The 26985-nt window shown below is 36.7% G+C and overlaps 4 protein-coding genes across 4 annotated transcripts; 3 read left to right on the forward strand and 1 right to left on the reverse strand.

Moving 5' to 3' along the window:
• Positions 1–1799: 1799 nt before the first annotated feature.
• Positions 1800–6369, reverse strand: LOC119995588. Its single transcript, XM_038842102.1, has 5 exons — positions 6301–6369; positions 6126–6218; positions 5135–5995; positions 4596–4957; positions 1800–2961 (listed from the first exon to the last, which is right to left on the reverse strand). Exons 1-5 carry the CDS (start codon positions 6367–6369, stop codon positions 1800–1802), a joined length of 2547 nt encoding a protein of 848 aa, XP_038698030.1.
• A 485-nt stretch (positions 6370–6854) lies between these two features.
• Positions 6855–14893, forward strand: LOC119998711 (26S proteasome non-ATPase regulatory subunit 1 homolog A-like). Its single transcript, XM_038846089.1, has 13 exons — positions 6855–7099; positions 9679–9748; positions 9994–10099; positions 10400–10508; positions 10586–10754; positions 11081–11556; positions 11657–11792; positions 11925–12173; positions 12252–12472; positions 12563–12821; positions 12995–13227; positions 13327–13846; positions 14127–14893. Exons 1-13 carry the CDS (start codon positions 6954–6956, stop codon positions 14448–14450), a joined length of 3018 nt encoding a protein of 1005 aa, XP_038702017.1. The 5' UTR covers positions 6855–6953; the 3' UTR covers positions 14451–14893.
• Positions 14894–20754: 5861 nt separating this feature from the next.
• On the forward strand, positions 20755–22677 carry LOC120003431 (transcription factor FAMA-like). The gene is made up of 4 exons (XM_038852424.1): positions 20755–20925; positions 21033–21740; positions 21816–22271; positions 22381–22677. Exons 1-4 carry the CDS (start codon positions 20902–20904, stop codon positions 22471–22473), a joined length of 1281 nt encoding a protein of 426 aa, XP_038708352.1. The 5' UTR covers positions 20755–20901; the 3' UTR covers positions 22474–22677.
• A 2576-nt stretch (positions 22678–25253) lies between these two features.
• Positions 25254–26751, forward strand: LOC119995591 (probable pectinesterase 29). The gene is made up of 5 exons (XM_038842107.1): positions 25254–25432; positions 25536–25695; positions 25777–25983; positions 26083–26330; positions 26592–26751. The coding sequence occupies exons 1-5, from the start codon at positions 25254–25256 to the stop codon at positions 26749–26751; spliced, it is 954 nt and encodes a 317-aa protein (XP_038698035.1).
• Positions 26752–26985: the final 234 nt, after the last annotated feature.

The following is a 26985-nucleotide window of genomic DNA, read 5'->3' on the forward strand; positions in this document are numbered from 1 at the left end:
TATCTGTCTTACTGAATGTTATCTGTCTTGTTAAAATATTATCCGTCTTTAATGAAATGTTATTTGTTTGAAGTTTCGAAATAGATAACATGTCGAAACAAATCGTAACAAATATAATATCTGCAGATTCAAATCAAATTTCAAAAGGAAAAAAAGAGTTCGAAAAAGCAACAAAACCTTAAAGATGATGCGCCTTTGTCTGTGGAGTTGATTGGAGGCGTTGGTAGTCGTCGGCGTTGGCCATATTGGCCAGTCTAGCTCTTTTTCAAACGGTGGTTGTGATTTCATGAAGCTTTTCCGGCGACTCAAGTGACAATCGACTATGGGTGATGGCTGAGCTTTGATCGGGCTGACCTAGAGCTTCATTTCAGTAGTCGGTTCGTCGAAAACGATGGCTGGACGGCCAACTTCCAATATGGTAGGTTTTGTCCTTTTTTCTAAAGTTTTTTTTAGACTGTCCTTGTCGAAATACAACTTTTAGTTTTTGACCTTATAGGTAAAAACCCCTTAGTCTATTAATAAAAACCCCTTAATTTATTAATAAAATAAATAAATTAATCTTAAAATATGTAAGATTGTTTTTTTTAGAATAAAATACCATTGTATTAAAGCATCACACCACAATAAAAAGAGGAGTAACCTCCTTGAGAGACATTACAAGATAAAAACACTCCTAAATCAAGAGTAAATGATTTGCCCAAAACAATAATAGGTGCCACAAACAATTAAAATAGAGATAAATCTCATTTGAAGAGGCAGGCAGGGGTCATGGAGTAGTAAAATTACGATTAGGAAATGCATTAGAACCTTGCCAGAGAATAGAGTATGTTTTGCAGCCTTGAGATGAATCCTTCACAAACTTGATCAGAGTGGCCAAAAGGCGGCCATCGTTGTTGACGTCGGATAAAACCTCACAGACGCTCAAAAAAATCAAATATGAGCTAGAGAGGGGCCAAAACGCCCAATAGATGGAGGAAAACATCATATCTGAGGAGGGACCATCAAATCTAGAAAGAAACCATAAAACAAAAGAAAAAAAACACACAGAAAATAACAAGGTGGAGGTGGAGGTGGAGGTGGAGGTGGAGGTGGAGGTGGACATGGTTGTGGAGGTGGGGATGGAGGTGAAGGTGGAGATGAGTGGGGGAGAAGGAGGAGGAGGAAGAGAAAGGTCCTCTCCTCCAAATTTTTTTCCTTTAGGTAGAGAGAATTTAGGAGAGAGATAAGAGAGAGAATAATCGTTCATAAAAATAAAAGGAATTTGGTATTCAAACCTCTTTTTTCGGTAAATACACCCCCATGTCAGAGATTCCTTTATAATATTTCACTTTTGCAGATTTTTTTTTTTTTAAAATTTTTTTTGTTTAAATGACCCTTCATGTCAGAGATCCATGTCACTTCTTCCCTTTGCAGACAATTTTTTTATTTTTTAAATATTTTTTTTGTTTGAATGACACTTCATGTCAGAGATTCCATGCCACTTCTTCTTTTGATTATCAGTTCAGTGGGGTCCATATCAATTTGACATGAATTGATAAATTATCCCTCATATCCCCTTCCTTCAATCCTGTTTATCTTCAAAGAAAAACATCATATGCTGCTTACGTTTGAACATTTGCCAACCCTTTGATCATCATCCTCTTCAATTAACATAATCATTTGTAGGCTTCACAACTCTATAATTATTTGACATCTCTTTTAATTCGAAATTATTTGACAAATAAAGTTCTCTAAAAATTATTTACTATAATAAAGTAAAATAATTATTTTATTGAATCACATTAATACATGTTACATCACTAATCTTCTAACACAATAGTTTCGGGAGGGAACCTAGAACGAGTATGCTGTATATACGCATCAAGTTGTTCCATATAAGATGTAGCCCATGTAGCTGCACAATCATACCGAAAGTGTTTCCATTGATACATAATGGGAGGCATCGGATAACCCTCTGTCAATGCAACCCGAACGTAATGATTATTATTTACGTGCCCAATAGCTATAGCAACATGTTGGTATAGCGGTGGAGGAGTTGATCGAAGTGGCAAATATGTCAAGCTCTGTAACTGATTAAGAACGTGTAGTATGACATTATACCTCGAAGCAATTAAGAGACCCTTGTCTGGCATTGTCATCCAGTGCTCAATCGGTGCTCCTCTATCTGTTGCAAAGAAGTTCAATGAGTTTTGAATATGATATGCTCGCTCTTCACTGCCAAATATTGCAACATATTGATCCCAGAATGTGTTCAACTCTTCCATCAAGTTATACAGGATGGTAGCCCATGCATCTTTGCCAAGACGAAGACAGACAGCTATTGCTCGAAAGCTGCAATTTCCATCAGGTATTACATCTTCTACTTGTTTGATGTAATCTTGCAATATAGGTGAAAATTGACGAACATAGCCATCTACGGAGTAGTTTATCCTTTCAGACCTTGAACTCATTTGTGCAGACAAATTTCCCTGAATCGATGTGCCTGACTTCAAGTTCGAGATAGGACATTCGTATCTATAACTGTGTCTACTTGGTTCTTTATCTTGAATAACTGCCTTTTGCTTTGAGATGGGGCGGTCGTATGAATAACTATGTCTATTTGGTTCTTGATCATGAATAACTGTCGTTTGCTTGGTATTCACCACCCTGTTCTTCGTTGGTGGGCGTCCACGAGTATTTGTCTTAACAGCTGGTTCTTGAACAGAAGTTGTAGACGGTTTGATTATCTCCCTCAGCTTCCTTAGTAGACTGAATTTACCCGGTCTGGACTGCTTCTTAAATTGTTCTGTGAATATTTGTACCTCGATGGCACAATCAATGTCATCATTGAGTAGAGAAACACATGGCGACAAGTCAAGTTTCCTCCAAAATGCATCAATGGAAGCAAGTGGTATAGGTCGACCATCATTCACATGTATTGCAATCTCGTGGGCACATGGTAGACCGTAGCATTTTCTATACCTGCATCCGCAGGCATATGAATCTTGTCCAATGATAGGTATGATAATACCTATTGTTTTCTGTAGAAATCTCCCCCTCTTAAGCTTCTTTTTGATAAATAATGAGTGTATTTATGTGTTGATTTGTATTTTGATAGGTTGATTGCGGTTTGGATGAAAAGCGATGGAAAAGGGGCTGAATTGAAGAAAATGTCCACCGACCTTCGTGTGTTCAAATAGTCATAACTTTCTATCAAGTTATTGCAATCGAGCGACATAAAAGGTATTGGAAACTAGACATCTCAAGCTTTCCGTAAACTCTAAAATCATGCAAATCGGAGGTCATATGGAGAAGTTATGGTCATTTGAAGATTCCCAGGGCAGAGCTAGAAATTTTGGTGAAGTGTGCCTAGGCGTGCGCCTAGGCGTGGCTCGCCTAGGCGCACCATTTGTGCACGCCTAGAATCATTTCTGCACGCCCAGTCCAGAGAGCATTTGACGTGAAGATGATTGAAAGTATGTACCACGCCTAGGATTGCGCTTAGGCGTGTGCCTGGGCGTGCGCCTAGGCGTGAATTCAACACGCCTAGGCGCACAAAACAGCTTTTGGACAAGTTTTAATTTGCGATTTGCCCTAGCCGTACAAAAACTTTTGGACTTCGAACAGATTTTCTGGAGAGTGAAAATAGAGGGGGAAGGTGATTCTTGGAGCTAGGAGGAGAGATTCTTCAGCTCAACTTGGATCTACTCAACTCATTGGGTTTATTCATGTTTTTCTCATCTATCTTCTTGTGTTTTTCTCTCCTTATGTGTAACTAAACCACTTTTGCCAAGGCTAGGATGAAGCCTTGAGTTTGATGACTTTGTGTATGACTTGATTTATATATATATGAGTTGATTTGGGTATAAATCTTGTGTTTCTATGTTTGATTGCAATTTCTTCACGCTTGTTGTGTTTGGCCAACATTTTAGGTTTTTGGATGAAATTGTTTGAAGAATTTGCTTAGACGATAATATGTCAAGTAGATTATGCTTCTTGAAACTCTTGATTATGAATGTGTCTCCCTTTAATTAGGTGACAATTTATATGAATCCTAATCTCCATGGAACTTCATGAATTCCTTTGCATGTTTAGACCAATAAGATGGCTAGAATGTATTTAGGAATATCCGACCTAAACCAATAAGATGGCTAGTAATCGATTTTAGGGAGATTTGGCTTAAGTGCGCTAAAGCCGTCTTAGGTACGGATTCGTTATGCCCGAATTAGCAAATATGTGTGTGAATTTGTTTCATTGCAAGTCATTTCCCAAGGGGGATTCCGAAGCCTTGGTGTTCATCTCATATTCATTAACTCATCTCATTCATATTAGTCGCATTAGTGATAGTTTGCATTAGTGTAATTTTCATCCTTATTCTAAGAAAATACCAAAAACACTTTACTATTTGCTTGTCTTTAGTTTAATTACTGAACCAAACAAACTTGAGTTGATCTTTATTTTGTTTGCATTGTACATACATACATACAAGTATACATTTGGATTAGACATAACTCCGTCCCTGTGGATTCGACCCTTGCTTATCATTGTGCTGTAGTCGTCGACTAGTACACTTGCTAGTAAGGTTAATTTAGACCCAACATCCAACAACTTCATACCGCTCAAATTCAGTCAAAATTAGATCCAATGTGTAGATGGAAACAAAACTCCATAATTCTTGGAAGTGCTGGGTTCTGAATCGATGTTGTATGATATTTCTACTTTTCTCCAGACTAGCTTTGATCGATGAAATTTGATTTCGAATGAGCTCATGAATGAACAATACCGAAGACTTCAAGTTCGACTGTGTTGAACCCAAATAGCGTTTCAACTTGGCATGCTGACTCTCCACTCTGTTAGTAATCTGGTTCCCGAAATGCAAATAGCTATCGGTCCAAGCAGTTACAAACATCTCCTTATATGGTGTCAACCATATGGTTTCGATGTAATTAACCGCAGTTGGATGGTTTTGTAAAATTACCTGCATATATGACAAGTTGCATAGATACACTGACTCATTTTTTGATTCCAACAACGTTTTCCACATGGAGTAGAAAGAATTCCACAATTGCTTTTCTCTTAGTAATGACTTGCAGTTCTTGACGATGCTATTATAAATATGCCAGGTACAAAGTAATTTCGTAGCATTTGAAAATACCACTGCACACGAGTTCATAAGCGCCAACTCCCTGTCCGTGACAATAACTCTCGGAGCAGTGCACTCTTCCATTGTTGACCGTAAACACCTTAAAGCCCATGTGTAGTTCTCCTCTTTTTCTGAGTTCAAGTACACGAACGCTATGCAATATGTCATATTTGTGGAAGTCACACCAACAATCTCGAGGAGAGGCATCCTAAACCGGTTTGTCTTGTACGTTGCATCCATCAATAACACATGCGGGAATGCACGCAATAATTCCAACGAGCCTGGATATGCAAAGAACAAATCTTCGAGCTCATTAGTTAAAGCATTGGTACGATGATAGAAAATGTACCCAGACTCGTGTAGGAAGCTCATAAGAATCTGCATTTCAGATCTATCAGCTTTCTCTGCCGCCCGAATCTTCTTGCGTGCATTGTATATAGTATCAATTATGGATGCATTGTAGGGATCATGGTTCTTCAACGAATTCAATATATTTCGGGGCTTCACGAAATTCTTTGACATATCTACGAGTATCTCATTTTCAACAGCAGATAATCGACCGACATACGGGTGTCCCTCCATAAATAATGTCGCAGCATGGTTATGCTTTCCACATAGCACCCTTAACATCCAATCATCATCTGTTTTCAATTTCACTCCTTTCAGTCTGAAAGGACAATCTATTTTTTTGGTGCCAGTAAATTTTGTCGACAACGTCTTATTTTTGTATGTGCCACCGCGATCACAATGTAACTGCAATTTGGGTCTTTTTCCGAATCCACCAATCTCTGACCTTTTAATGACAATGATAAATCCCAAATTACGTCCAGTGTCTTGAACCCAATCAATTAAGGATTGACGCGATTTGAATACCTGATGATATAGTAATTAATATAGAAATTAAGAAAGTTAGTCAGGAATGAAATGTTAATGTGTGAAATTTAACCCTAAAATTGAATCTTAAAGCCAATAAATTTCGTGGTAAATCGCAGCATTATCATACCATGTTAGTGAAAAATTCATTTATAAAATCAACGTCTATATTGTCTTCACTTTCTTCCACATGTTCGTCTTCTTGTTTTATGAAAATATCATCCTGCCAATAATAGATATTCACCTTATCATATGCAATTAATAAAAATATTTTATGAAAAAGTAAAAAAAATATGTATATTTACTTGACCGTCACTAGAACCATTTGACAATTGCAGATCTTCGACCCAACTTCGTAAGTGATCCAAATTCATTTTTGTCTGAAATGGCGAAAATAAGATAGGGAGAATGGAAGAAGTGGAGAGCAACTCTACTTATAATAGAAAAAATTATAACCGTTAAAATTTGAACGTTAAAACAAATAGAGCCGTTGCAAATAGAGCAAGATAAAGCCAAAAAAAAAAGTGGTTCTGAAATCATGTAATTTTTTATGAGTTCAAGTGAGTTGACAAGTCATAGGGTGATGTATCTACATTAGAGTGGTTTTATTATTTGACAAGTGAGTTGACAAGTCATAGGGTGATGTAGCTATATTTTAGAGTGGTTTTACATACAGTTTAGAGTAGGTTTATTTACAGGTACCCAAAATAAAATATGTAAGATTTTTGTAAACAGTTAAATTGTTGTAATTTTTTTGTAGATCATTTTTTTAAATTTTTTTTAGGAAATACTGTTCAAAAAAAAAAAGGAAAGCGCCACCTATCAATAGTCTCGCTCTCGAATATAAAATCTGAATCGGACACAGAATTCTCACTCTCTACAAAACCTCCTCTCCAAGCAATCTTGTCGACGAAATCGAAATCCAAGAGACGCTCCGTAAATCTTTGGCAGGTCCGACATGGCGACAGCAATGGTGACCTCCGCCGGTGGGCTATTGGCGATGCTCAACGAAAGCCATCCTTTGCTGAAGCAGCACGCTCTCTCTAACCTAAACAATTGTGTCGACCAGTTCTGGCCTGAGATCTCCACCAGCGTACCCATCATGTAATCTATCTTGCTCTCCAACATTTCTTACTTTCTTGTTTGTTAGGGTTAGGATTTTGCGTATACTCGATCTGAGAGGCTGTGAAATTTTGGAACTTTGTTATGGGTATTTCCGCGTTTGGTTTGAAAGAAATAAGTTGTACCACTGATTCTAATCATGGAGTTTACTCACTGGGCTGACTTTCTACGTGTGGAGTGTTCGGGCAAAAGTGCGTTTGTATTGTGAAATTTTGTTAATTTTTCCATGTTCGCTGTTTGTATTATAAATTTTTGTTTGTAGAGGAACGGGAAATACTAATTTATTGGCCGCAATGAGTTTTTTAAGTGTTCGAAGCTCTAATTAGTAATGGCAGTCATGATTTTTAAGTCAATTAATCAGCCGCTTGAACATTAAAAAGCGTTTTACTTTGTCAAGCTTGTGTGGTATCATGATTTCAAAATATTAGTTTTTTATACATATGTTTGGCTCTTTTGTTTTGGTCGAAATATTATGGGTTTGCTGAGATTGTGCATAGCATTTTACATTCTTCTCTATCAAGGTCTACTTTTCTGCTCTGGTGTTGTAGTTCATATTTGGGATTTTCTGAGGGTAGTATATATGGATTAATACTGTTTTGCTAATACGTGAGGCCTCTTGGTTAGACCTTTCTTCCTTGCTGAAAGATTTTTATCACTTGCATGATAACTCAGTTTTTTGCTGATGGTCTAAACTTGTCTGGAAATTATTTTTTCCTGGAATGGTTGAAGTTTTATTAAGGTAATAAGGAAGTGAAAAGAAACTACAGAGAGGGTAGCTCAATGGCCTCCCGAAAATTGTTACAAATAGGAGAACCGGAGAAGACCATAGTTACTGCAAATAGGAGAAGACCATAGTTAGGTAGTGTAAAACATATTATCACGAAACCATCAAGTGATTGATAGAAATTCCCACATCGGAAGGATAGGGAAGTTAAGTGCTGTTTATAAGGAGGACAAATGTCACTCCTTAATATGTCCAATAGGTTTTCACAAGAGCCCATGAAACATTGGTATTGTGGGGGCCCATTGGACTACAGCCGGTTCGTGGGCGTCGGCTCAGTAAAGCGGGGGTTATTGATAGAAACTCCTACATCGGAAAGATAGGGGAGTTAAGTGCTGTTTATAAGGAGGACAAATGCCACTCCTTAACATGTGCAATAGGTTTTCACAAGAGCCCATGAAACATTGATATTGTGGATGCCCATTGGAGTACAGCCGGTTTGTGGGCGCGTGCACCCATGGATGCGGGTTGGGTCTGTTGAACTGATAGGGTGGGGAAAAACTGGTATGGAGGGGTCCTTATCAGTGATCAATCCTAGGATGGTCTAAACTTGTCTGGAAATTATTTTTTCTTGGAATGGTTGAAGTTTTATTAAGGTAATAAGGAGGTGAAAAGAAACTACAGAGAGGGCAGCTCAATGGCCTCCTGAAAATAGTTACAAATAGGATAACTGGGGAAGACCATAGTTAGGTAGTGTAAAACAAATTATCAGGAAACCATCAACTGATGAACCCTAGGAATTGAAAATTCTGTTGGTTCTCCCATGCCAGAAATGGGGTGGACAAGGGAATTAGCTGAATGCTTTTCCTTTTGGACGGCCCTGTAGCTATGGAATTCCAAGCTAACAGGTCTCTCCAATGAACTACTAGTAACCCAATCGATCCCTTAACCAGTTTCAGTGGCGGAGCAGCTGAGGAGGATGTGTTTAACAGAGACCTCCTTTGCAGAGGCTGAATCTCTTCACAATTGAGAAACTTCTCCTTTGTAAATTAGGATTCTGAAAAGAACTTCCCAAGGAAAGAAACTACCTTGGGAGGGACTTTCGACTTCCAAATCTGATGCCAATGATCATGGTTTTAACTTACATTGAACCCCCTTTTCATCAGAGTTTCCCAAGAAAAAGTTATATTTGGGGTACTTCCAGTATTGCTTGTTCACCACTTCAGGGTTACAAGAAACTTTTATTAACATTATTCTAGAAGGTTATAAGGTAGTCAACTTCCCAGTCTTGCGCAGCTCTTGTGTAATTGATATTCTGGTTAAGGACGTGGCTATATAAAGACCTGATGTTGACATTTATAAGTAGGAAGAAAATATAGATTGGGAAATTCCCTTTTGAGCGTCTGTTGGCTTAACCAGTGTTTCGACCAGAACCAGATTAGATTCCCTCTTCTAACCTTAATAAGTTATAAGCTATAACATACTTGAGAAATTGAGTCGTCCCAACCTTTCCAAATTTAAATCTGTAAACCAGTTACCAGTGCTATGGGCTTCCCATTTTGGATTAGACTTTAGAGATCCACCCATTGCAGTGAATTCCATATTTTGTTACTTTGAAAATATTAGCTAAGGATTTTGGATTGTTTACTTGTGCCGAGATAACTTCATATATTTCAGTGTACTGGGCCCAATTGTGGCTTAAATATTAATTTTAATTGATTGGCTACTAGAGCTCTCTAATGACAGTGAAGTTTAATTTCTGACGGTGGATGTTCTTGTTAATAGGACATTTTTGTGGGATGGGATGTTAACAGCATTTTCCCCCTCTTTTTTTAAACAGAGAAAGCTTATATGAAGATGAAGAGTTTGACCAGCATCAAAGACAACTTGCTGCATTGCTTGTTTCTAAGGTCATTAACAAAATTTTCTTCTTTCTTCTACAATTCTGTCATTTTTATTATGTTAGGATAGTGTAAATGTCTCACTGTACATATCGATTCTTAGGTGTGAACTTTATCGTCTTGTTACCTGCAGAGGCATCTTTTTCTTGTTGGTGCTTAAGAAATAGTTTTAATTCTGCTATATTATTTCCCTACCACCTCCCCGCTCCTTTAATACATTTTTTTTCTTCAATTTTACTGTCCTCTTTCCTCAGGTCTTCTATTACTTGGGTGAACTGAACGATTCATTATCATATGCGCTTGGAGCAGGTTCCCTGTTTGATGTTTCTGAGGATTCTGATTATGTTCACACTCTTCTTGGTAAGTACAATTATTGGCTTTTCTGTTCATTATTGTTTCGTCGGTAGTTTGTTTACTTGATTATTGTCAGAACTTTGGGTCTGGTTGTGCTGTGTTTAGATATTAGTGGAGTTTAAGAAAGCCCAATCAAAGGAAAATATCCAACTGATTATTTGTTAAAATGTTTCATTATGATTACATTTTATAGTTCAGTATAAATTTAATTTCTTAGTGTGTTTATTGCTTTGCGGAAGTATGAAGTTGCATTGGACTGCTGTCTGTTCACTTACCTGAAATTTTTGGTTCTGTTTCCATCATCAGCAAAGGCTATAGATGAATATGCCAGTCTGAAGACTAAGTCCATGGAGTCCAGTGATGCTGTAAACATAGACCCCAGGTTGGAGGCGATTGTGGAGAGAATGCTGGACAAGTATGTAGAGCTGTTCCATTGTCTTTTGGTTTTGTTGGTCTTCTTGGTCTTCCCCCTCTCTTACCATACTTCTTTAGTTGTATTCTTGATGGAAAGTACCAACAAGCCATGGGGATCGCAATTGAATGTCGAAGATTGGACAAACTTGAGGAAGCAATAACAAGAAGTGATAATGTTCACGGAACACTATCTTACTGTATTAATGTCTCTCATTCCTTTGTCAATCGCAGGGAATACCGTAATGAGGTAAGAATATCCCTGTCAAATCACTCCAAAGATACATAGATCAGTTGATAGGGAGACCGACATGAAATTGCTAGAGCTACTTAGATGATATGTTTAGCAGCTGTGTTGATTAATGAATTCCACTTTTGCAAGTTATTAGCAAGAGCATTTTGCTTTTTAATATGTCCTGGAATGTCTTATTGATGTTTCTGGATGGAGAGGTGGATAAATTCTCTCCATTTTTTCTTTTGGTTCTCTTCATCTTACCTGTATACATTAGTAGTGCTTTTTTTTGATGAATTTTTTCGATAAACCAAATGGTTGCTTCTTTTTTGTTTCCCCTACAGGTTCTTCGTCTTCTTGTTAAAGTGCATAAAAAAATGCCTTCTCTTGATTATCTGAGCATTTGCCAATGTCTGATGTTCTTGGGTGAACCTGAAGGTGTTGCAAACATATTGGAAAAGCTTCTGCGCTCTGAAAATAAGGACGATGCTCTCCTAGCATTTCAAATAGCCTTTGATCTTTTGGAGAATGAGCACCAGTCTTTTCTTCTAAATGTGAGAGATCATCTTTCGGCACCAAAGTCTCAACTGCTGGAAGCTGTGCAGCCAGGGTCGACCAATCCAGATGCTGTTCAAAGTGAAAATGCAACCACTCCAGAGGATGTTCAAATGATAGATGGGACTCCTGCTTCAACAGAGAGTTCACGTGAAACAGATCCAAAAGAAGTGATATATGGTGAGAGGCTGACCAAAGTTAAGGCAATCTTGTCTGGAGAGACAGCAATACAGTTGGCGCTACAATTTTTATACAGTCATAACAAGTATGGTGATTGATTTATTTATGGTTGCTAAAGCTATTTAAGTAAGATAAGTTTTCATCCTTAATAAACAGTCAATACTTGATCTTATGATTTCTTATAGGTCGGATCTTCTTATCCTGAAGACAATTAAGCAGTCTGTTGAGATGAGAAATAGTGTGTGTCACAGTGCAACAATTTATGCTAATGCAATTATGCATGCTGGAACAACTGTAGATACATTTCTCAGAGAGAATCTGGTGAGAAATAGTTCATTATTTTTTTTTCTTTTATTTGTTTATTAAAGCACATCACATAAAGCACATCATATGTTTACGTTGTTATGGTAGACAAACTAATTTTTTACCTGTACCGCCTGAATCAACTTTCAGGACTGGTTGAGCAGAGCTACAAATTGGGCAAAATTTAGTGCAACAGCTGGGCTTGGTGTTATTCACAGAGGCCATCTGCAGCAGGGGAGGTCATTGATGGCACCGTACTTGCCCCAAGCTGGGGCTGGTGGTGGTGGTAGTCCCTATTCAGAAGGTGGTGCCCTCTATGCACTGGGTCTCATTCATGCAAACCATGGGGAGGGAATCAAACAGTTTCTTCGAGATAGCCTCCGTAACGCTAGTGTGGAGGTGCTCATTTCTCCAAGTTCAAATGCTGGTTGGTTCAGGTTTAGGAAATAGATATCTTATGTAATTTCTTTTGTGCAGGTTATTCAACATGGTGCATGTTTAGGTCTTGGTTTGGCAGCTTTAGGAACTGCTGATGAAGATATCTATGATGACATCAAAAGCGTTCTCTATACTGACAGTGCTGTTGCTGGCGAAGCTGCTGGCATTAGTATGGGCCTACTTATGGTTGGAACTGCCAGTGAGAAGGCCAGTGAGATGCTTGCTTATGCTCATGAGACACAACACGAGAAGATTATTAGGTAAAGTTGATTTTTGTGGTCTGTATGTTTCTCCAAGACTTAAATTTAGCATTGTTTTCCCTTTCTTTACACAGTTTTTATATGTTGTAGAGGTTTAGCATTGGGGATAGCCCTTACTGTCTATGGTAGAGAAGAAGAAGCAGACACATTAATTGAGCAGATGACTCGGGATCAAGATCCCATTCTGCGTTATGGCGGTATGTATGCCCTGGCGCTGGCCTACAGTGGAACAGCAAATAACAAGGCGATCCGGCAGCTGCTGCACTTTGCTGTATCTGATGTTAGTGACGATGTCAGGAGGACTGCTGTACTAGCACTTGGGTTTGTACTTTATTCTGAGCCCGAGCAGGTTGGTGCCTGTGTCTCTTTCACTTGCGTATCTACTCCCCTATCCCCATATTTTCCATTCCTGATCCAATATAATATGTCCTGCTCATTTTATCTGCTATTTTGATATGTGTGGGTATTAATGGTGGGAGTATATGAACTGCTTTAGATCTCACAAAGCTGTTAAAACTGCAGACCCCTCGAATTGTTTCTCTACTGTCCGAGTCTTACAACCCACATGTTAGATATGGCGCTGCTCTTGCCGTAGGTATCTCTTGTGCGGGCACCGGTCTCCGTGAGGCTATAGCATTGCTGGAGCCCCTAACTTCAGATGTTGTAGATTTTGTTCGTCAAGGTGCCCTCATTGCAATGGCAATGGTCATGGTCCAGATAAATGAAGCTAGTGATTCTCGTGTTGGAGCATTTAGGTATTCATTTTTACAGGCTTTCCCCCTCGTTTCTGAAAATTTTGCTTGAAATTTCTATTATTGTTATCGTTTTCTTTTATTTTGGGTCTTTTCTTATAGGCGACAATTGGAAAAAATTATTCTCGATAAGCATGAAGACACTATGAGCAAGATGGGAGCAATCCTAGCCTCGGGAATCCTTGATGCTGGAGGAAGGAATGTGACTATTAGGTTACTTTCCAAGGCGAAACATAATAAGATTACTGCTGTTGTTGGCCTTGCTGTCTTCAGCCAGTTTTGGTACTGGTATCCCCTTATCTATTTCATAAGTCTTTCTTTCTCTCCTACGGCTCTTATTGGACTGAATTCTGATCTGAAAGTTCCAAAGTTTGAGTTTTTATCACATGCCAAACCGTCACTGTTTGAGTATCCAAAACCAACGACTGTACCTACCGCCACCTCGGCTGTAAAACTCCCCACTGCAGTTTTGTCAACATCAGCAAAGGCCAAAGCTAGGGCCAAGAAAGAGGCAGACCTGAAGGCTAATGCTGAAAAGGCAGCAGCGGTGGAGTCTTCATCTGCTGGCCCAAATACTGGAAAAGGAAAATCATTTAGTGAGAAAGATGGAGACTCCATGCAGGTATGTATATTTTTGTGCCTCTCTCTGTGTGCGCGCGCACTTGTGTGCATGCATGTATACGCACATGCCGCTATCTATTGATTTGCTAAAGATTTTATAATCACATCTTTCTTGTAGTTCTGAGTGACAAGTTTGGGCCTTATTTTGTCGATAAAATTCAGAAGTATTAATGATATAATCTTGAAAGTAGATTGAACTTCTTGTGCCTCTTACTTGTGACTTGAAATTGGCAAAAAAAGATCCATAACACGTTTTAATGCTGTCCAATTTATTTAAACAGGTTGACAGCCAGCCAGAGAAGAAAGCAGAGCCTGAGCCTTCTTTTGAAATTTTGACCAACCCAGCCAGGGTGACTCCGGCTCAGGAGAAAGTGGTTAAATTTCTAGAAGACAGCAGATATGTGCCAGTGAAGTTGGCGCCTTCAGGGTTTGTCCTCCTAAGGGACTTACGACCTACTGAGCCTGAGGTACTTTCTCTTACAGATTCACCTTCATCTACTGCAACACCTGGTGGTGGATCAGCTACAGGACAACAGGGTTCTGCGTCGACCATGGCCATCGACGATGAACCTCAGCCTCCTCAGCCCTTTGAGTACACATCTTGATTCTGGTGGTGGTTTCTGTACTAAAAACGATGATTTACTTCGTGGAGTCGGAATCTAGCAGAGATATGACCAACCACTTTCATAAACTGTTTCATTTTCATGTCTGAATTGAAAGGAGGAAGCGGCAGTTTGTCAGGTGACTTGGTGATATTCTTAGTAATACCTTTTCCTGTAAGGGTCATTGATTTGGCTTCAAATCCAGTTTCAAGTATATTTTCCTCCTTTCCTAGAAGCTTAGTGGTGGTTTTCCATTGGCAGTGGTTTCTCTGCCCTAGCTGACGGTGATTGATACCTGCGCGGTTTTAATTATTGTGTAACTTAAAGAACATTCTTAAATTGTATTCGATTTTAGGGGCTGCATCTCACATTTGTACTATGTTATTATGTTTTTTTACTCCTTAATTTGAACACGTTGCTCCGGTAAACTAGTGTTTTGCTTTGAAGAATTGGCAGATATGAGGTATTTGGTTAAAGTCTGGTTTGCATTCATACTTACAAGGTTGACCAATTGATTCGCGGCCCTTGAATGCCCAAGGCGTTCTTGGGGTGATTTGGAAGTTCCTATAGGTGGAGATGATGGGATTGGTACATGAATTTTCTTCTCTTTTGTTGTAAATTTGCTCTAAGGGTTGAAAGGGAGATTGTGCATCAAACTATTCGCAGCTTGATCCTCCCGGCGATCCCAAATAAGAGAATCCTAGGATACTCGTCGACTCTAACTATTGTCAGTGTATGATCCATATTAGATTTGATCAACTGGCATATGTAGGTTTTTTCATGGAATGTTTCGATCCCTCATCCCCTTCCCCATTACTTAGAAAAAGTGAGACACTAGTTCAAGCACAAGATACTATCATTACTGTTTAAACATCCAACATGTAATCGCAATGACCCAATTTAGTGGTGGAGCCATTAAGGGATGAGGGGAGGGCCATGGTGATAAGTCCATATATTCTCTCATTTTATTACTCTTTAAACTTGGTTTTTGTTAGATGATTGATTTTAAAAAGGACTTATTACTTTATTTTCTTCATTTTTAGTTTTCTTGAGCATGTGGATGGTTTTTGATGAAAAACGGTTGATTGTGTATATTTTGAAGAACCGTCAATTGGAGAATGAAGCCAAGACCTTGAAGAATGTTGGAGAATATTTTGAAAATTTTCGGTGAAGTCAATTGACCTAGAATTTGAAGAAAAGTTGAGTTGAATTATGATCTCGGCAGAACTGCGCTACCTGTAAAGAAGTGGGTCTAGAAGTTTTCACAGAATTTTGCTAGACGTATGAGATAGCCCTAGAAAGGTAAGACATCAGACTTCAATTATTTTTGGAGATTTGTCTGAATGGCGGAACATGGGAAAAACGTTCGAGACATCCAGCAATATAGTTTCTTAATCAAAAAAGAAGACAACCTCTTTCCTTTTTGTTGGGTTTATTGTTTTGGAAACCAAGGGTAACGTGAGGTTTCCTTGGAGTTTTAGTATTTGTTTTAGAGGAAGTTTAGGGTTTGAAAGAGGTTATTTAAAGAGGACTTCATAAATTCTCACACATGTTTAGATGTTCAACACTCGGACATTCAACCGACTTTTCTAGGGTGTTCTCCAACCTTTCTTATGGTTTTCATCTATGATTATGTGTAACTAAATGCTTTTGCTAGGGTGTGATGAAGTCTTTATATGATTCTATAGTTTGTTTATTATTCTTATCTTTGCTTGCTCTTTTGATGTTGGATTTCTAATCACCGTGTTATATACTTGTTTGATTGCTTGGATGATTGGCCACCAACTAAGTTCTTAATTAAGTAATTTGATGCAAGCTCATGTAGATACCATATGGGGTTTAGGACCAGCTTCTTGTGATTAGAAATTGTGAATGCCTAGGGTAGATACCATACTTCAAGGGCGGATGTATTAACAGGAAATCACCCACCCTCACTATTGGATTTTCTTAATATTAATGATAGATCATGCATCATTAAAAAATTGGGCCTAATTGCCCACCCTAACTTTAGGACTTTTTGTTCTATATTAATGATATATCATGGATTATAAAATAATTGGGCCTATTGAAATCTTAGCCCATCAATACTTGAAAGGATGGGTTAGAAATCCAAACCAAACTCTTCATCTTCTACCCAAAAGATCCTACTATCCATGTCTTTCACTAAAATTACAACTTAAATCAACTACACATTTTTAAAAAATTTATCTAGAGTTTACCCCTTTTTATGCTAACAATCATAATGCGACTTGTGGAAAGTATGATACTTATAAATTATGGAGCTTTGGTCGGAGCTGTCATATAAGATGGACTGGAGGACCCTCTTGATCTGGTCGGATACTTAGTTGTGAACTTTGATAAATAAATTTTTGATGCTATTCCAAATGAAAATATCATAGAACGATTACAAAATGTGAAAAGTTGTGGAGCACAATTAGTAAATCAACTTTCAATTATTATTTATCAGATTATAACAACTTTTGATTTTTAGTGTTGTTTTTCATCATTTTGAAGTCATAATTAACAAGCAAAAAAATAAATAAATTTCAGGGGCGTTGCCCCCGAACCCCCATATGATTTTGTCCATCCTGAGTTAAAATCCTGCATCCACCCCTGCCATACTCCTAGGGTTTCCATGGCATGTTAATGAATTCTTGAACTTAAGGATATCTTGCATGTTCATATTAGATACCATAACCAAATTGCATGTTAAGCTAAACGAATTAGCCTAGATACCATAGGTAATTCATGTCTTAGTGGATTCATCAACAACATTGATTGAGTAGATTAAAGGTGAGGTAATCAACAACTAGAGAGGATTATTAAGATGGATTCATTGTCCTAGTGCTTTCATAAATTTGTTTTCTCAACCAAAATCAACAAGTTTGTGTTTTCTTTTCTTCGTTACTTTAATTTCATTGCTTGCTATCTACAATCAACCATCTCTCAAGAATCGTTTCTTTTGCTAAGTTTAGTGTAGTAGTTAGTCGTATTGTTTGTCCAATTCTTGTGGTTCGACCTCGTACTTGCATAACCTATTTTACTACGGTCTTGTACATTTACGAGTATTTTAATTTGAGATTTTGTTTGCTTTTTTTTTGAGTGATCAAAAATTGCTATAACACGCCCCCTAAATTTTTGAATTTTTGAATGTGTATATATATACACATATATAACTTTGTAGTGTCATATAAACAATACATATTTCTTAAAATACACATTAATTTGCCCTCTAAATTTTAAAACATTCTTTACTGCATATATATAAATATATAATATTTGTAATGTGATATAAACTATACATTTTTCCAGATACGTGTATTTCTCCTCATTAGTCCCTTAAATTTTTGAAAATTTTTCTTTATACATCATATATATTGTGTTTATAAAGAAAATGCCCACGATGGCACAACCCAGAGCCAGCCTCCCCACCATCTCAGCCCATTGGGCCGTGGCAGTTCCCAGCCCACCTTCCTGGAAAAGGCTGGACAATGAGTTGAAGACTTGGGCAAGCTTATAAACTAGACACCAAGCCCCTCAACAATCGATGTGGGATTTTTTATCCCTTTAACACCTTTTAACACTCCCCCGGACTCGTGGACTGGGTACCAAAGCCCACGACCCAACGAGTGGAAATTTTTTTATCGGGGACGAGCCCACCTGCTTCGATACCATGAAGAAAATGCCCACGATGGCACAACCCAGAGCCAGCCTCCCCACCATCTCAGCCCATTGGGCCGTGGCAGTTCCCAGCCCACCTTCCTGGAAAAGGCTGGACAATGAGTTGAAGACTTGGGCAAGCTTATAAACTAGACACCAAGCCCCTCAACAATCGATGTGGGATTTTTTATCCCTTTAACACCTTTTAACAGTATATTATCAAATACTTATATTTATAATAACTATATAATATGTATGGTTAATATAGAAATTATAGTTATTAATTGATACACACTCGTATTAATATAGGAGAACAAATATTGATTCACTATGATGATAGATGATTTATATTCAAAGAAAGATTGTCGAGAACAACTTAAATGATTATTTCTTTTGTTATCTTGAACATTTTATGTTTTAATTTGTGATGTATAATTTAATGACTATATAGATCTTTGCTTATTCTTGGTATTTTTCATTAAATAGCCCTAAACAAAAATTTGGGATGCTGCCCGAAATCCCGTTAATATTTGTCCCCATAAATTCATGACTCTGCCACTAACCCAATTACAAGAGCGAAGCTTTTCCAAGTTCCAATTGAGTTATATTCCCCAAGCTAAATGAGTCATGCATTAAGGAGTCAGATGCCTTATCCTCTTCCATTTTTAAACCCTAAACGATAATTTAGAAATTAACGAAACAAACGGCTTTTAAAAGTGTTTAAGAAACATTTATATGGGACGAAAATGTCCTATTTTTTCAAATAGGTCTTTGACATGTCAATTTATATATATATAACTGAGGATCCACAAGGCTTCTCCTTAATTCAAGGTGTCACGTGGACGTCTTTACAAAAAAATCTACATAGACAAAAGAAAATTTTAAAATATATTATAAAACTTTAAGAACCACAACCACACACATAAATATATTGCAAAACTTTAATACCCACATCCACATTCATACACTTTAAGACCCATAACCACACTCATACAGTTAATAGTATTCAAATAATTTTAAAATTATATTGAATTGTATGAGAATTTAATGTTTCATAGGAGTGGTTTGATGTTGTTTTGGTTTCTCAAAGGTCATGTATTGCTAATTATGAGAGTCTTTTGATATTACTCAATTAATGAAATTCATTTGTAGTATTTAGTTTGAAAATATTTTGTGTGTTTTTGGCATTGATTACCATCATTTTGTGGGAATTTTTGTGTGTTTTTGATGTATTTTGTGTGTTTTTGTAATATTTAGTTGATGTATTGTGCATGTTTAGAGTTTGGTCAGGTTTAGTAGTCTGTTTGGATTGCAACATACACAACATGAGAGGCTTTTCTCATGCTATATGCCTATATTGTTCTAATATGTAAGTAAATTCAGCCCATTTGGTATTGGAACATGTAAGTGGTGATAGGAAAGCACGGTAGAATTCAATGAGTTGTTGAAGGTCAAAGTGATTATAGGCACAAATCTACCAGTCATACATAACATTTCAAAAATATAAATTAAAAAATCTTATTCTAAAAATATTAAGAATTTTATTCCAAAAATATCATTTCAAAAATACTACTTATGCTATATTGTACTTCTCGATATTAAATGTCACTTTGTAGAGATTGTTGTACTAACCATACAATATTGTCTCATAAACATGTCTTTGGTGACCTATAACACTTTGTAAATACTAGCGACGCAAATAAAAATTGATAAACTCTTAGCATACTTATTCCTTATGCATCAAATTTCTTACACCCTATTAGAAAAATTTTTTCTTCGCAAATTAAAAAAGTATTGTACATATTTTATCTTCATCTCACAATCATCTCTATTTTCTACAATTAAAGCTCTACTACTCTTCATGTTAACAAAGTATCGAAAAGCTTCCACACATCTCTATTTTCCAATCAAAATATGTGCCGCGCGAAGCGCGGGCATGCAACTAGTTGAATGTCAAACGGAGACAAAGTCAATATGGACTAATTACATCATTTAAATTTCATTTTAATCCTGTACTATTGTTTAAATAATGAATTTCAGAAAAAAGCAAGTAATGAACGGATTTGGAGCTCCGCAATAGACTTAAAATTGTAGAGTCTATAATTTGAATTCAATGATTTTGGGAGGTATACCACATCACACCACATTTTTGTTTTTTCATTTTTAAAATATGTATGATTTTTTCTCCACCGTTAGGTTGAAATTGTAGACTCTAAGGAATTGTCGAGCCCCCAAATCCGTAATCAAAGATGTTGACAAGTAAAAAAATTACTCATGTCACGGAAACCAAATTACATATCAATTAATGTGTTGAATTTAAAAGTTGGAAAGTTTTATCAAAATGTATAGATATATAGTGCAGCAGCCTCCATGATTTAATTAATTAGAGTCATGAAAAGTAGTGGTAAAGTAAATCTAGAGAGAGCGGTTGGTTGTATATTTGCCTGTGAATGTTGAGTCTCACACACACAAATAATGTGATTGTGAGGTGGACATTACTCCAAAAGGCTCCTCATCTCAAAACCCAACTCTCATATGCAACCCCTGGTCCATTATATACATACACATATACATACATACATGCACATATAAGAAACCCACTTTGTTTCTCACCTTAATTTGTCTTATAAGAGACTACAACTACATCAATACTGTCCAAAACTTACCAATATCTCTGATATTACTTTGTGTTTCAGGGGGAAGACCAAACTGGGGGAAATTTTCACTAGGGCTTGTCCTTACATGAATTGAGCTCAACTAGGGTTTTCGATAAAAGTTATCGGTACATGTAGTAATGGAGAAAGAAGAGAAATACCAGGTAATATATATTGTAAGCTAGCTTATATCTTATCATCATCATCTTTTGGCACTGTTTGTTTGTGTTTGTTGATAAATCTTTTCATCATCAACAACATGCTCTTACAGGCAAGTTTTATGGGTAGTCTAGATTACTCTCTAGACCACCACCACCACCATCAAAACAACCTCATTAAGCCGCGAATCGGGGAAACTTCCGGCGAGAATAACGACGACAACAATAGTGGAATGATTGATTACATGTTAAATCAACCTCATGACCAACAACAAATATATTCTTCTGGGTTTTGTACTCCAAGTAATTCTCTTGATAAGTTGAGCTTTGCGGATGTGATGCAATTCGCAGATTTCGGATCCAAGTTGGGTGTGAATCATCAAAACAAAGTATCATCCGAAGAAGAAGAAACTGCAATGATTGATCCGGTTTGCTTCCTCAAGTTTCCAGTCTTGAACGAAAAGGAAGAAGATCCATCATCTCTAATGGTGCCTCATCCTCAATCAGTTATTGGAGAGATGATCAATGGAGAGAGGTTGATTCAAGGATTGAATATTAATGGTCATGATGATATGGAAGGAGGAGAAGATGCAAAAGAGATGAATGATGAAGCTAGGGTTTCGAATCCAGAGAAGAATACTATTAATCCTTTGCCTGTGGAAGTGAAGAACAAGAGAAAAAGACCAAGAAGTATAAAAACAAGTGAAGAGGTTGAGAGCCAGAGAATGACTCATATTGCTGTTGAAAGAAATAGAAGGAAGCAAATGAATGAGCATCTTCGCGTCTTGAGATCCCTCATGCCTGGCTCGTATGTTCAAAGGGTAAACTTATCAGATATTTCGTTTCTTGTTCTATGATTGAATATGATCAATTGGGGTAATTAAATTAATTTGTAGGGAGATCAAGCATCGATTATCGGAGGAGCAATTGAATTTGTGAGAGAGTTAGAGCAACTTCTTCAATGCCTAGAATCACAGAAAAGAAGAAGAATCTATGGAGAAGCAGCTACTCCAAGACATATGGTTGCTTCAGGAGATACCTCTCAGCTTGCAAACATTCAACAACAACCACAAACACCATTTCTACCTCCAATGCCTCTTACAAATCAAGTTAATGAAGAGGCAATGAATTTTGAGATCGGACTCCGGGAGGAGAAGGCGGAGAGTAAATCATGTTTGGCTGATGTTGAAGTGAAGGTGTTAGGGTTTGATGCCATAATCAAGATTCTATCAAGGAGGAGGCCAGGGCAGCTTGTCAAGACCATTGCAGCACTTGAAGATTTGCAACTTAGTATACTTCACACCAATATCACCACTATCGAACAAACTGTTCTCTACTCCTTCAATGTCAAGGTATATATATATGTATGTATATATTAATTATCTGTACCATTTTTTCACTTATATATATGTGTGTGTGTGTGTGTCTATAAATATATGTTAATGAATTGTGTTTCTGTAGGTGACAAGTGAATCAAGGTTCACAGCAGAAGATATAGCAAGCTCAGTTCAACATATATTCAGTTTCATACATGCAAACACCAGCATAGGATGATGAGCTGTTGCATAAATGCTCTTGTCCAAGATCTATCTTTGTTGGATTATTTGTCTCATCATGATAAGTACATTGTTAATTTTATTGGATTCTCTCTCTCTTTTTTTTTGTGGATTTCTGTATTTGAAATATTTTTTTCAGTTCTATTTTGAGAAATTAAATAGATAGAAATATACGTTATATATAGTTTCCATTAAAGGAAACGTGTATTAAATTGGGCTAATTGGGAAATTGTAAAATCAATCTAATTTCTATCAAATTAATATGAGAATTTTTTTTATGTGCAATCTCAATCTCTCGTTTGTCATTGTTTTATCATAAAACTTTTATGCACAGATTTATATGGAGGGGGGGGGGGGGGGGGGAGAGAGAGATATGTAGTGGAATGATTTGTACAAAACGATTATGCAGTAAAAGGTCAACGGGTCCCGTACCTTCTTGCAGTCGGTTGACTTGTCGCAAATTCTTCAAAACATTTTGGAGGTATTCGGCTGCTCCCATCAAATATATTTATGTATATGTTGGCATGCTCATACATATATATAGAGAGAGTGTTTTTTTTTTTTTTTGGGTCCTCTAATTAATTATTTTTGGATTTGAGTTGGGTTCATTCACCTCCACCCCTAATTGTCATCCTATTTTTCGTCACAACTTTATGTGTGTGTACGAAGGTTGGAATATGTGTGGTATTGGTTGCCTACTTGGTTTAGATACCAAGATTGGCAAGACAAACACACCCGAATCATTAGTTAGAATGATAATGATGGTGTGTATTATCTTGATAATTAGGATTCGAATCACCCTCTCCGTTTTAAAAAAGACTGTCATGATAGGAAACTCTGCACAAAAATTTATGTATGGTATAAAAATAATAATTTAACTTTTTAATATTTAAATGTGAAAAGGCTCTATACACAGAGGAAAGTAGATATTTGTTTTTTGGTATGTAGCAAAATATTTGTTAGAATAATGCAAAGCAGCCAAGTGCTATATTTTTAGAAATTACGTAAAATACAAGAAAGGAGAGAAATTTGTTTTGTGCAAACTATGTAAAAAGTGGAGAACAACATGGCATAAAACACAAAAAGAAAATTAAAGAAAAGAAAAAAAAATTTGTTTTTTCTTTTTCTTGTGCATGTGCATGTGTTTGCTGACTACACAGCCAAATATAGAGTGATTACTCATCTTTGGTCTAGTGGCATCAAAATTGAGGTATATATAGATATACACACACACATGCGAGTACCTTCATCTATCTATCTATCTATATACTATATATAGTGGGTGAGGCAAGCTGGCTTGTCGACACGTGGTTAGCCAACTTGTTGACACCTGTCTTATATTTTTCTGAGTGAGATTTGGTTGGTATTTAATGAATTGGTGGAGAGTAGTTTAGACTTTTTAAAAGTGAGATTATTTTGAGTTTGGTTGTATCAATCTTATATGATCAAGAGTTTGGGGTGGGGAGAATTAGCTAAAGTTTGAAATAAAATTCATATCTTTGAGAGCATTGAGCTGCATCATCGGTGCAGCGAACATGCTAGTATAGTACATAGTATACAGACTCCAAAAAGTCGTAAATATTGCTCCAAAACAGTAGAGCATCGTTTTTGAAATAGCCAGGGCAACAATACTTCCATGTGTGTGTTAAAGTCCTTTTGGAAGCTAATACTACAAGAACTTCTAGGCATCTTTTCCACTTCATCCATGTACAACTAAGCGGCCACATCAATGGCTTTCACCTTTAAGTGACCTAATTGCAAACGTTTAAATTTTTCAATGACCTATTTATACTAAACTCCAACCAAATGTACATGTTTAAATAACTAAATATATATACTTGCATGACAATTGAATTAAGTGCAATCACTTTTTTTTTGGTGCAAGGCAAAAGTGTTATTAAGTGCAATCGCTTAATTAGAAAGGCCACTTAAATATTTTTTTCCTCCACACCAATATACATATACGCCTGATAGGAGAATTTCTATATTATATGCGTACTTTAAATTAATCATTTAAACTGCATATCTATATTTTCACTATTGATTTGAAACATGTAGAATCCAAAGTAGTGGGTCACACTTGTCATTTCGCTTATCCACACACTTCTTAAAAAGTGGTGCGCATTTTAAGTGCATACAGGATAATTTCTATATATAGACAAAAACTTAAATATATATTAAAAGTGAATAAATCATGGTTTTTGACCATAATTGATCAATACCATCTAATAAGTCAATGACCCCCATGTTTTAGGCCCATTAATATGGCCAATATCCAAAATTCTAACTATTGGAACCTAAAAGCTCCAAGTCCATTCAACTTTTTGTAACCGTCTTTTCATGAATTTTACCTAACTCATTTATGACCTATATTGTCTTTTCTCATTTAATTTAAAATTTAAAATTTAAAAATTCTTGTGCTTATTCTATATATGGATTATGCCTCTAGGAGCAAACGATTGTTTCATTTCACACACAAGACACTTTTTCACACTCAGGCTAATTAATCCCTTAATTCATGGAATATTTATTGAATCAAATTAAACATGATTAATCATCAAAACCCATAAATTAAGGACTGTTGAGTTTCCATGGTTAATTTGCCTGAAAAAGTCTCTCTCTTTTTTTGTTTTCATATACCCAAAACATTACATATTCTCTTTCTTCTCTCAATCAGTTACGACTTCTTCTTATTCTTCTTCTTGATCATTTTGTGATTTTCTGAACATGTACTCATCTTCTTTGAAATGGTACTTATTTTTATCTTTTGTTCTCTTGATGGGTTTTCAATCAGGACTACTTTTACTTGCTAATGGTGAATTCAACAGAAACTTCAAATCAATCCGTGTGGATCCTTCAGGCCATGGAAATTTCTCAAGCATCCAGTCTGCCATAGATTCCGTCCAACCAAACAACAAATATTGGACATATATCAATATCAAGGCTGGTATATACAGGTAATGTTTGTGTTTGTATATATACATACATCTCTCCATAATTCTTATTTTTTTTGGCTATTTAATTAGACTCTTACGGATACGGATATGTGTATGTGTATAGAGAGAAGGTTTCAATCCCAAGAGACAAGCCATATATTGTTCTCAAAGGAGAAGGAAGACAGAGTACAATGATTGTTTGGAATGATCATGAATCTCTTGAACAAAGCCCTACTTTCTCTTCTCGTGCGGATAACATTGTTGTCAGAAGAATCTCCTTTGTGGTAAGAAATTAAGTCATCTAATTTTAACTTTGATTTTTTGTGTGTGTATGGACTTAATTTTTTGCTTTAATTTTTGAATAGAACTCATACAACAGTCCCTACAGCAAAAACCCTAGAGTACCAGCTGTGGCAGCCTTGATAGCCGGTGACAAGTCTTCCTTCTACAGATGTCGGTTCTCCGGCCTACAAGACACGTTGTGGGACGTTCAAGGTCGACATTACTTCAAGAAATGCACAATCCAGGGGGCCGTTGATTTTATTTTCGGCAATGGCCAGTCAATTTACGAGGTACATTTTTACTTTGAAAATACAGATGTACGCAGTCTTACTCCAACATTATATATAGAGTGGCATGATTCTGCATTTGATTGACTTTATATTTCGTAGAATTGCGAGATAGAAGTGCTTGGAAGCGAGTTGGAGCCTGGTCTTCAAGGGTATATCACAGCACAAGGAAGAAGCAATCCAAATGATCCAAATGGGTTTGTGTTCAAAGAATGTATAATTACTGGGAGTGGTTCAGCATACTTGGGGAGGCCATGGAGAGATTATGCAAGAGTCTTGTTCTACAATTCAAATCTCACTAACATTATTCATCCTCAAGGTTGGGATGCTTGGAATTCTGCTGGTCATGAGTGAGTTCTTTGCCACAACTCATCATTAACCAATTCTTTGAATTAATCACTACAAGAAAACATCAAATATTTTTGTGACGGAATGTTTACGAAGGATTTTGCATTGGCTTTGTGATGGAAAAATATATGATCAACTGAAACTAGACGTTTAATATATGTTATATACGATTAATCATAGTAAGAACAAGTTAATTATTGTGTTTAGGAAGAGTGGATTATGCCTAATTCTTTTACTAATCTGCTTATATATATGCTTGGTAGGAACCAATTAACCTTTGCGGAGCATGGCAACTTCGGACTCGGATCTGCAAGTTTTGCCAGAGTGAAATGGGAAAAAAAGCTGGACTTGAAGGAATTGTATGAATTGGTTAGCACAAGTTTCATTGATGGTGAAAATTGGATTATTAACCAACCACCATAATTTTCTTTTAGGACTAATGTTGTACATACCATTAGCAGCATTTTGTTTATTTCTTTCATGGTTTTTTAAATAATTTATGGATTAAGAAACAAAGTAAATTCTTTTGAATTTGACAACAATATATGTAATTCTTCGACAACCAGTATGAGAGTGGACACCCATGCCATGTCTACTCATCTCAATATGACTTGTTTCCACTAAATATAATTTTTCGTCCCTCAACTATATGTAAGT

Source organism: Tripterygium wilfordii, chromosome 1 (assembly GCF_013401445.1).
Source record: "Tripterygium wilfordii isolate XIE 37 chromosome 1, ASM1340144v1, whole genome shotgun sequence".
NCBI classification, from domain to species: Eukaryota; Viridiplantae; Streptophyta; class Magnoliopsida; order Celastrales; family Celastraceae; genus Tripterygium; species Tripterygium wilfordii.

What these genes read in the sequence shown, in the direction of transcription:
- LOC119995588 (XM_038842102.1), bottom strand. Translation starts at nt 6,369, where the DNA reads ATGAATTTGGATCACTTACGAAGTTGGGTCGAAGATCTGCAATTGTCA. An exon ending in ATGAATTTTTCACTAACATG is followed by an intron (nt 5,996 to 6,125) that starts GTATGATAATGC and finishes CTATATCATCAG; the next exon opens with GTATTCAAATCGCGTCAATC. An exon ending in TTATGAACTCGTGTGCAGTG is followed by an intron (nt 4,958 to 5,134) that starts GTATTTTCAAAT and finishes TCATATATGCAG; the next exon opens with GTAATTTTACAAAACCATCC.
- LOC119998711 (XM_038846089.1), top strand. Translation starts at nt 6,954, where the DNA reads ATGGCGACAGCAATGGTGACCTCCGCCGGTGGGCTATTGGCGATGCTC. An exon ending in TTTTTATACAGTCATAACAA is followed by an intron (nt 11,557 to 11,656) that starts GTATGGTGATTG and finishes GATTTCTTATAG; the next exon opens with GTCGGATCTTCTTATCCTGA. An exon ending in CAACACGAGAAGATTATTAG is followed by an intron (nt 12,473 to 12,562) that starts GTAAAGTTGATT and finishes TATATGTTGTAG; the next exon opens with AGGTTTAGCATTGGGGATAG.
- LOC120003431 (XM_038852424.1), top strand. Translation starts at nt 20,902, where the DNA reads ATGGAGAAAGAAGAGAAATACCAG. An exon ending in AGAAAGAAGAGAAATACCAG is followed by an intron (nt 20,926 to 21,032) that starts GTAATATATATT and finishes ATGCTCTTACAG; the next exon opens with GCAAGTTTTATGGGTAGTCT. An exon ending in CTGGCTCGTATGTTCAAAGG is followed by an intron (nt 21,741 to 21,815) that starts GTAAACTTATCA and finishes ATTAATTTGTAG; the next exon opens with GGAGATCAAGCATCGATTAT.
- LOC119995591 (XM_038842107.1), top strand. Translation starts at nt 25,254, where the DNA reads ATGGGTTTTCAATCAGGACTACTTTTACTTGCTAATGGTGAATTCAAC. An exon ending in ATCAAGGCTGGTATATACAG is followed by an intron (nt 25,433 to 25,535) that starts GTAATGTTTGTG and finishes GTATGTGTATAG; the next exon opens with AGAGAAGGTTTCAATCCCAA. An exon ending in ATGGCCAGTCAATTTACGAG is followed by an intron (nt 25,984 to 26,082) that starts GTACATTTTTAC and finishes TATATTTCGTAG; the next exon opens with AATTGCGAGATAGAAGTGCT.